The sequence below is a fragment of the Crocuta crocuta genome, unplaced genomic scaffold, assembly GCF_008692635.1.
Source record: "Crocuta crocuta isolate KB4526 unplaced genomic scaffold, BGI_CrCroc_1.0 scaffold862, whole genome shotgun sequence".
Lineage (NCBI taxonomy): Eukaryota > Metazoa > Chordata > Mammalia > Carnivora > Hyaenidae > Crocuta > Crocuta crocuta.
Window position 1 is genome coordinate 1,290,900 of NW_027529584.1, and position 9,771 is coordinate 1,300,670.

The window sequence follows — 9,771 nt, forward strand, 5'->3', positions numbered from 1 at the left end:
AGACGCGTGTTTATAGCCAAGACCTCTGGCCCCCCCTGCAGACCCCGCTTACGTTGCTGGCTCATCGTGTGTTTTCGAGAATAGGATCTTCCCAGATGCCGCCTCATGATCTCATCTGCCTTCGTGCATCATCACCCCTCCCCAGCCCACTAACCCGTCCATTTGCTGTATTCGTTCTCACTAACGTGGTCATCGGGACACCGGGCGTGTCTGCGCCTGGTGTCACGGTGGCGGTAGCGTGGCCGAAGTGAAGGAATGAACCGGGGAGGTCGGCGGCTCCACACAGGACAGCTGTGCGTCGGGGGCTGTCCCAGGCGCTCGGGGACGCAGGCCGCTGGGCTCCCAGGCTGGAGTCACCACAGAGACGGTCCCTCACGGGGAATTCGGTGCTCCCACGGGGCGACATGTCGCGCCTGCTCACGGCTCACTGTCAAGGTAGTTCCATCCCTGTCCTACACATGGACTAGCCCTCCGTGTGCCCGAAGGGGGGCCACACGCTGCCGGCAAGCCGTGTGCTCACCGCCTCCCTGCCGACTGTGGTGTGCATGGGAGCCAGAGGGCTTTGGGGCCGGAGACTCACAGTCAGACGTGTTTCATGTTTGTGTTACTTACCATAAACACTTCATGCTTGCACACACACACCCGCACGTGTACACAAACCTTATACATGCACCCACACGTGTGCACACACATGTATGTCCACAAGTGCATGTGTGTGCACATACACATGCACACTCACAATGCATATACACAAGCACACACGTGTGCACACACAAGTACATGCACACATGCACATTCATACAGTACAGATATGTGCACACATGTACACATACACACATAGGCACACAACATGCATGCACAGATGCACACACGTATGTGATACCCAGCACATGTGTGCACAGGCATACACATGCACACAACATGTACATGCGGGCACACATGCACGCACGTGTATAATGCACACACATGTGCATGGGCACACACGTGTGCATACCTCTGTCTCAGCCCCCACACGAGTATTGCACTTCCCTCCCCAGATGAGGCTGCCTCCACCCCTCCTCTAAGAACTGCTGCTTTGGTGTTAAGTCCTGCCTTCCGGGCCCCCCAGTGTCTGGCTCCCCCTTTTCTTAGTGCTTTGAGGAATAAACACCGAATTCCAAAACAAAACATTATACACCCTACCTTCCTCCCTTCTCCTTCCTTCCTCTCTCCCTCTCGCTCCTCCCCTACCTCTCCTCTCTCTCTTTGTCCCCCTCCCTCCCTATGCCTCCCCCCAGTCAGCTCATCTGTGACAATTCAGCCCAATTTTCTGGAAGACATGAAAGAGGAAAAGCCTGAGATTACAGGCCAGCGGCAGGGAGAGCTGTGGCCAGGCCACGATGGTGACAAAGCCACCAAGCTGCTCCCTTTGGCCTTTCAATCAGATTTGAGTACTTTTGCTATTGGCAGAGATTTAGGGTGACAGCCTCCTCTGACTCGTAAATGGGCCTGGGTCCACGTTTCCCTTCAGAGCTATTGATCATCTGCAGCCACGGAAGCTCTCAGCGCCCCTTGGTGTGTTTGCACCCCCAGTGCCTCACCACGGAGATGAAAGGGGCCTTTGCTGGAAATGCTTTTTATGATGTTCAAACAACCTGATAATTTCTGCTTTGCTTTCCTCACACCCTCCGAGTGCTGGAGGGAGGTGTGTACCCTTTACAGATCCAGCTGCAAGGTGCATTCGGGCAGGGATGCTGCACTTGCAGAAGGAGGCAGCAGTGCTGCAGGGAGGGGGGTCCAGGCCGTGCTGTCCAGCCGCGTGTCCCCGGGAAGCATTCCCAAACATCCGGGAGCCTCAGGCTAGTCATCTGTGGAAACAAGGACAGTGACCCCACACCCCCTGCTTCCTGGGTTGTTGTGCTGCTGAGACCACACATGCCAGGCTCCCCTGCAGGCTCAGGGAAGCACATGTTAAGTGCTCAGTAAATGTGGGTGTCCCCTCCATGCCCACCCCAGGCTGTGTCCGTGTCCGGGACACACCAGCCCACACCTGGAGGCTGCACACAACACGTTCTGGAGGGCAGGCTTCCCGAAGCAGTTTTGCCAGCTGGGGGACCAGGTTTCGGCAGGCCGCACGCCCTCCTGAGGTTCCAGGGCGTGTCCCCTGCCTTCTCGAGCTTCGGGGGGGGCCTCCATCCTGTCCTAAGTCATCAGAGCCGGCAGCATGGCGTCTTGCTTCAGTGGCACACGGTCTTCTGACACCACAGCTGCCGATCTCCTGCGTCCCTCTTGAGAGGGCGCTCAGGTCACAATCGGGGCGCACCGGGACAACCCACGATAATCTGCCCATCTCAACATCCTTAACTGAACCACCTCTGCAAAGTCCCCTTTTGCCACAAACGGTAACACTGACACGCTTGTGGAATTTAGGACCTGGCGTCTTTGGGGCCATGCATCAGCCTAGCACACGTACCCAGTTCGTGTTCAGGATGCGAAGAAACGTCCCCGGAGGGCTGGAAAACAAAGACAAGCAGTTGGGGCCCCTTCCCTAAACGTGGTTCTTCTCTCAGATGGCTGCTGGGAGGAGCAGTGAGCACGTGAACTGCAGAGCACCCCCCCCCAGGGTCCAGCCGCAGCCCTGCGCCTTCCGAGGGGGGTGCCCAGTGTCGGGCTGCTCCGAGGAAGGCAGGCGCTGACATGTGCCTGTGTCTCCCGGTCGGGAAATTCGGAGACACAGAGCCTGGGACATGGTCCGTCCCCAGGGAGTGGCTCCAGGAGGCAGAGCGAGAGATTAGAGGCAGGACGGGGTGCACGGAGGGAAGAGACGTCAGCAAGGGGTAGCAACCCTGCTGGGCAAGTGGGGGAGAAACCCTCCTGAGACTCAGTGAGGAACCACAAAGAGTATGGATCGCTTCCGCCCCCGCAGCCAGAGGGGAAGTTGTCCTGAGAAATCCATACAGGGGTGAAGGGGCATAGGACGCACAGATGAAGGAAGCTGAGCAGGGTAGTTTCAGTGAAATCTGGCCTCAGCCTGACCCCTGGAGGCACTCGGTGGCTGTGTGCACAGTGTGTCCTTCAGCAGGCAAACCGGGGGGTCAGTAGGCCAGGAGGAGGGTGAGCAGCACGCGGCACCCAGGTGACTGAGGGCATGGCTCCCGGCACCTAATGTGAGAAGAGGTGCAGCCGGAGAGGTAGGTCAGCAGTGCGCCAGTGGTGCCCGGGGGTCTGTGTACGAACCAGTAGGGCTCACCCCTCAGAGAGTGAGGGCACTCCCCCCACCTCCTCCGCCTTCTCCGCTGTTCCGTTGGCGATGGGATGCGGGGAGAACTCACCCGCCTCCCACCCCTCTCTCTTGTCTTCGCAGGTGTCTGACCGCTGTGACTACGTCTTTGTCAACGGGAAGGAAATGAAAGGCAAGGTGAACGTGGTGGTGAACTTCACCTACCAGCACCTGAGCAGCCCTCTGGAGATGACGGTGTGGGTGCCCAGGCTCCCGCTGCAGATCGAGGTCTCAGACACCGAGCTCAACCAGATCAAGGGCTGGAGGGTGCCCATCGTCTCCAACAAAAGGTAGGTGTGTTAGTCAAGACTCCATATTGGAGACCGTGCCAAATATGCCTCGGCTAAAACTGGAAATTTACAGGGTAGCTAATTTCAGGGATGAGTGGATCCAGGGATTCAAATGGTGCCTTAAGGATGGAATTTCTCCCCACTTCTCAGTCTGGTTTGCTTTGTGTTGGCTCCATCTCTGCCAGGCTTTTCTCATGAGCCTCCAGGCTCGCACCCCATCGGCAGAGGGTGTGTCCTTCTCCTTCCCGATGGCTCCAGCAGAAGTCCTGGAGTTAAATAAGCCTCGTGTGGGCTGTGTGCCGTCCCTGATCCAGTCACTGTAGCGAGGACATAGAACACACTGGTGAGGTTTCATCCACGGTCCCCTGGAAGAAGAGGTCAACCCCGCCTGAGCCAATGGGCTGATTCCAGAAGGAGGGGACCTGGGAGCAGATTCCGGCTGACCTGGGCAGCCTCCCTGTGCCCCCTGCCCAGAAGCTCTCAGATTGCTTGGTCCTGGGGAGATGAAGTCAAAGCCTTTGACCTATGTGCCTGGCCCTTGGCGCTGATGGTGCCTGATAGAGTGACAGGTCTTCTTCTTCTTTTTTTTTTTTTAAGTTTATTTATTTGGGGGGTTGGGTATGGAGGAGGAGGAGAGAGGGAGAGATAAATCCCAAGCAGGCTCTGCGCTCAGCACACTGAGCACAGAGCCCAACATGAGGCTCAGTCCTACAACTGTGAGATCATGACCTGAGCTGAAATCAAGAGTCAGATGCATCACCGACTCAGCCACCCAGGCGCCCCGGTGACAGGTCTCCTGTGACTACACCGGGTACCAGGTACTAAGAGTTGCTCTTTGTTCAGGGACTTTATCATCTCAGAGAAACCCGTGCCCAAGCACTCGCATGCCGGTGACCTACAGAAAGTCAGAAGTGAGCATACGCAGAATCAGAGAAGGAAGCACTCCCGATGTGGGTGCTCTGCAGGGGAGGGACTGGCACTCGCGTGAGGGACGACGTTTGTTGACGTCCCTGCCCTCGGAGCTCCAGCCATGGCAGTCCTTGCTCCCCTGGGCGAGGGGGCGGCTTGGAGAATGCGGGCTGGGGGTCCCATGCGTGGTTGGAAGATGGTCTCAGCAGCGACCCTCTCCTTAGCGGCCGGGGTCTCTGAGGCTGAGGCGGCTGGGCGGGGTTAGGAGGGGTTCCTGAGGCTGCGAGGGCCGGCGGCTGCCAGGAGGGCTCACCCGAGGGCGGGCTGAGTCTGATCTTGGCACATCACAGCGGGTCACGGCTGTCCTGCTCAGAGCGGGGCTCTTGCTGAGGTGAGACCACAGTACGGCAGAAAGAATGGGCGGGGTAGACGGCGTCAGACACGAGGGGAGCAGCTAACATCTGTCCCTGAGCCAAACCGTGGCGGCTCTTTCTACCCTTACTGCCACATGACCTTTCCTTGAGCTCAATGTTGACCTCCTTTCGTGCTGGTTTTAGGGCCATTCCCGCCATTTGCAGCCCTGTCATGAGAGACCCATCGCCACACAACTTAATGGCCCATCCCCAAACTTAGTGGCCTAGGGGAAACACGTGTGACCTCACCCTGTCTCTGGATCGGCATTCCAGGCCTGGCTGAGCTGGGTCTCCCACAGGCTGTCTGGTCAGCTGGAGCCCGTGTGGGGAAGGCTCTGTGTCCAAGCCCACGTGGCTGGCGGCCGGCCCAGGCTGTGGAACGGAGGCCCCGATTCCTCGCTCGTTGTTATCCGGCACGTGGCTGGCTCCATGGGGTGGCTCACGTGGCAGCTTGCTTCAGAAGAGCAGGCCAGAGAACCAAGGAAGGGTGCCAAGCAAGACACGTGTCACGGTCTCTTACACCCTAATCTTGGAAGTGACTTCCACCGCCATTGGCTGTGGTCTTGCACTGGAGGAGGGTTACCAGGTGCAGCTCACACTCAAAGGGAGGGGGCTTCCACCAAGCGCATTCCCGGAGGTGGAGGTGCCCAGGGACCTTAGGAGCGCCTTCTGTCAGGACTCGTACGTGGGCAGGTATCTGAGTGTCACCTGTGTACCCGCGGGGCTGGGCTCACTGCCCACTCGCCTTTGCAGCCCCTGCCGTCGGCCCAGATCACGACCCGTTAACCTGAACTGACCCTTGACAGGCCGGCTGGGGACAGCGAGGAAGAGGAGGAGGAAGAGAGGAGAGCGGGCCGCGGATGCACGCTCCAGTACCAGCATGCCATGGTGCGGGTCCTGACGCAGTTTGTGGCCGAGGCGGCGGACCGCGGGGGGCACCTGGCCCACCTGCTGGGCTCGGACTGGCAGGTGGACATCACGGAGCTGGTGCACAACTTCATGCAGGTGGAGGAGCCCCGGATCGCCAGGCTGCAAGGAGGGCAGGTCCTGATTGGCCAGGAGCTCGGCATGACCACCATCCAGGTGAGGCCGGGACCCGCCGCACCCCTGCCCCTTCTCTGCCCAGACGAGAACGGTTGGTCATTGCCCGGGACAACATCCATTTCTAGAGGGAAAGGAAATGTCCCTCGAATAACGATGTGACCGGAATCCGGAGGTTCCCCTCCGTACGGCCTGCATTTGGCAGACGCTGGACGGCTCCTCTGGTCGGTCATGTTCAAAACCCCTGTACGCTGTCTGTCTCTACGTCATGGCGGGTGTACCGTCCTGGGGAGAAGGCTCCTGGCCTGAGCCGGCCTCAGGGGAACCGTGGGCATGGCCAGCGCTCTCGCTGACCATCGTCACGTGTAACGACCTTCCATCCCTCCGTGATGCTGTGAGGTGTCAACTCCCACTCCCGGCTGGATGGAAACTGGGCTTCTCAGAAACGTGCTGAGGAGAGGACCAAAGTTATTATGCCCCCACCTGGGGGCATCCACAGCCGGGAATGATGGGAGGGGGCCAGGGTACGGCAAGGGGATTCTTATTTATTTATTTTGAGAGAGAGACCGCGGAGAAGAGGCAGAGAGACAGGCAGAGAAAGAACCCCAAGCAGGCTCCATGCCGTCAGTGCAGAGCCCAATGTGGGGGCTTGATCCCACGGACTGTGAGGTCGTGACCTGAGCTGAAATAAAGGGTTGGATGTCTAACCGCCTGAGCCCCCCAGATGTTTATGCAACATGGGGTTTCGAAGCAAATGCTCCCCCAGAACGCTGTTCCAGGCGGTCCTTTGGGGTTAGCCATCTGCCTCCGGTCTGAGAACAAACACGATTCGTCCGTGGCTGCCCCCACGTGGCACGTGGCTCCTAGCCAGTCCGTGGGGTTTCTGACACAGCTGTGCGTGAGGACGACTTGTCAGGGAAGCATTGGATCATCCGAGCTTTCAAGCGTATCCCTTCTGGGAAAATTGGCTGGTATTTAAAAGAGATCATTTTACTCAAGGAAGAAAATGAATGGGCTTGAAGTGACTCGGGGGTCACATGCTCCAGTGATCTCTAAGACCTGGAAAGGTGACAGTGAGCAAAGGAGGCCGGGCGTGAGCTGAAAGGCAGCTCCTGACTTGGGCCCCAAGGGCTGGGACACCATAGGGGCCGGTGAGGACTGTGGTGAGGGCCAGGCTGCTGCTCACATCCTAAAGCTGCTGGTGCAAACGCGATCTAGTACGGCCAGAGATGGCAGCCTTTCCAGAAAAGCGAGAAATCTTTTTGTTGGGAATCCTCTGTTTCAGGGGTGGCCATTAATTCCACTTTAAAGTTTTATTTATGTCAAACAAAACATACCTGCCCCGTAGACAAGAGCTCAGAGCCTCCACAACTGGCTTTTCATTGAAAGATCTAAACCGAAGATCTAACGCCCTGGAATCTGTCCACGGGCTAAACTAATGCCTGGAGACTGGACGCCGAGGGGCATTAACCACTCCCCCTAAACGGTAGCGGGAGCCCCAGGGGACGGCATTGTGCCCACAGATCAGGCAGTGCGGAGGGGACACGGGCCAGCCTGCCACGTACTAAACGTGGAGGCCGTCCCGGTGGGGCAGCCGGTGCTCAGCCCCTTCTGTATTCCCACCGAGCCCTCCCCTGCTATAAATTCGCTTGTCCACTTTCTTCTGGGGACTCGTTTGTCGTGCTGACTGCCACTCATGTTGTCCTAACCAGACCCGGAGACGGAAGGTGAGACACGCAGGCGAGGGGTCCTGGGGAAGACTGCCGTGTTGACCCTCATCTTCATGAGTATCAGCACAACACGCACAGAAACGTGCCAGGAGAGCAGGTTACAGGGAGCTGGGAGCCGGGTCGCCCGGGAGGCGCAGGGCTCGGGGGAGCACCCAAAGGCAACTCTGGGAACCTGGGTGAGGGCTGAATGAGAGAGGGGGTCCCGCAGATGTCCTGAAAACACAGGATTTCCTCTGCGGGGTCCAAACCCAGCATAAGCTTCACTTCCGGGGCGCCACAGGCATCCAGACGAGAGAGGGGACTTTGTGGGGTTCAGAGCAGGGGTGGAGACTCGCAGCCCAGTGTGGGGGGGGGGTGCAGGCTGACGCCGCAGGTGCTCGGTGCCCTCCGATGTCTGGAGCGCGAATCGCCATGACACATGACGCAGGTGGACCTGTGCGCCCCAGCCCCCCCTTCTCCCTCTCTCTCAGTCGCGCGTGGGTTATCACGTGTGTGAGAGATGCACGTAAACATGCAACTAGCATATTGAAACCATTTTCCCTGGATGCTGCGAAGTTTCTGAAACAGATCATTTAAGCAAAATAAATACTTTTAAATAAAACACGCACTCCATATTGGAAAAGGCGATCCCCGCTGAAGAAGAATCCGAGAGTCGGTACTCCGTGAATATGTGTGTTGTTTCCCCGAGGGTCATGGCGGCGGTGCCTGGTGGGCGCTGGGGCTTCTTTGTGCGTTGTGGCTGGGGCGCCGGGTGCTACCCCATCCGCTGCCAGACACCACTTTCCTGTTGCTTTAAAAACGCATTGTACTTGGGGCACCTGGGGGCTCAGTCGGTTAAGTATCTGACTTCAGCTCAGGTCATGATCTCACGGTTCGTGGGTTCGAGCCCCGTGTCGGGCTCTGTGCTGACAGCTCAGAGCCTGGAGCCTGTTGTGGATTCTGTGTCTCCGTCTCTCTCTGACCCTCCCCTGCTCATGCTGTCTCTCTCTCTCTCAAAAATAAATATTTAAAAAATGCATTATAGTTTCAAAAGCACACTATGACTTTTGGAAGGAGACATCAGTGGGAAAGGCGCAATTCTGTTCACTCCGGCTCACCGGCCGTCCGCACGCGCACCCTTTACGCCAGGGCAGGGGTTTCTGGGACCACAGAAAACGTCTCCTTCTGTGTCGGTTCTGCCTTTCAGATCCTGTCGCCTCTGTCGGACGCCATCTTGGCGGAAAAGACCATCACGGTGCTGGATGACAAGGTGACCATCACAGACCTCGGGGTCCAGCTGGTGACAGGGCTGTCACTGTCCCTGCAGCTCAGCCCGGGGAGCAACAGAGCCATCTTCGCCACTGCGGTGGCTCAGGACCTTCTGCAGAGACCCCGGCAGGTGTGGGGGCGGCACTGGGGTCGCGCTGCGGCAGGAGGGAGGGCGGGGGGGGGGGGGGGGGGCGGGNGATGAATGTGCTACTAATATGAGGAGGGCTGAATGACGGGTGCCCTGTCTGGCTGGGGCTGCCCTCCCCTGGGGCTTATGGGGGGCGGGAGGCCGGGGTGGGGGGTAGGGGAGCAGCTCTGATCCCTGGGGGCCGCTGGGGCCCCGAGGCAAAGCTGGCCCCGTGGAATCCTGAGATGGATGTGTGTTGGGGTGAACTAACTCGGGCTGGTCCCCCTTCTTCTAATGGCTTTAGGATGCTGGGTTCTTTTGCAGAAAGGAATGTTGGGGAGGTGGTGGAAGACGTCTGAGCTGAGCGCAGCGTCAGAGGGGCCGCCCCAGGCTGCAACTCTTCCTCCCCACCTCTGCGCTCCCAGGGCCCTGCAGGGGGCGGGACAGGTGGTGAGGGCGTGGCCAGCCTGGTTGTGACCCAGGGCCAACACTCAGCTCCCAGGGTGGTCACTGAGCTCAGGGAAGGCTTGGGGCAGAAGTGAGGACCCCGTGGCCATGTCAGTCGGCACCTTGCGTCTCTGTGTCTGCAGCCAGTGTGCGTGTGTGTGCGCGCGCTGGTGGTGTGTGCGTCCGCGAGTGTGGGTGGACCGTGCGGTGTGTTGCGTGTTGACTCCGTGGTTTCTAGACAAAGGGCGCTGCACGGGAGGCGCCGGCAGTTGTCGCACGTGCCCCCACCTCGTTCGAGGGGGGCGGA

At 58.8% G+C, this 9,771-nt stretch overlaps 1 protein-coding gene across 1 annotated transcript in view; it reads left to right on the plus strand.

The window, feature by feature from the left end:
• TMEM132D (transmembrane protein 132D) overlaps positions 1–9,771 on the plus strand; it is a 408,267-nt gene that overhangs the window by 394,001 nt on the left and 4,495 nt on the right. The window contains exons 5-7 of the mRNA XM_077761723.1: positions 3,344–3,549; positions 5,678–5,954; positions 8,829–9,020. Coding sequence (XP_077617849.1) covers positions 3,344–3,549; positions 5,678–5,954; positions 8,829–9,020 — 675 coding nt within the window. The remainder of the gene's footprint in view (positions 1–3,343; positions 3,550–5,677; positions 5,955–8,828; positions 9,021–9,771) is intronic.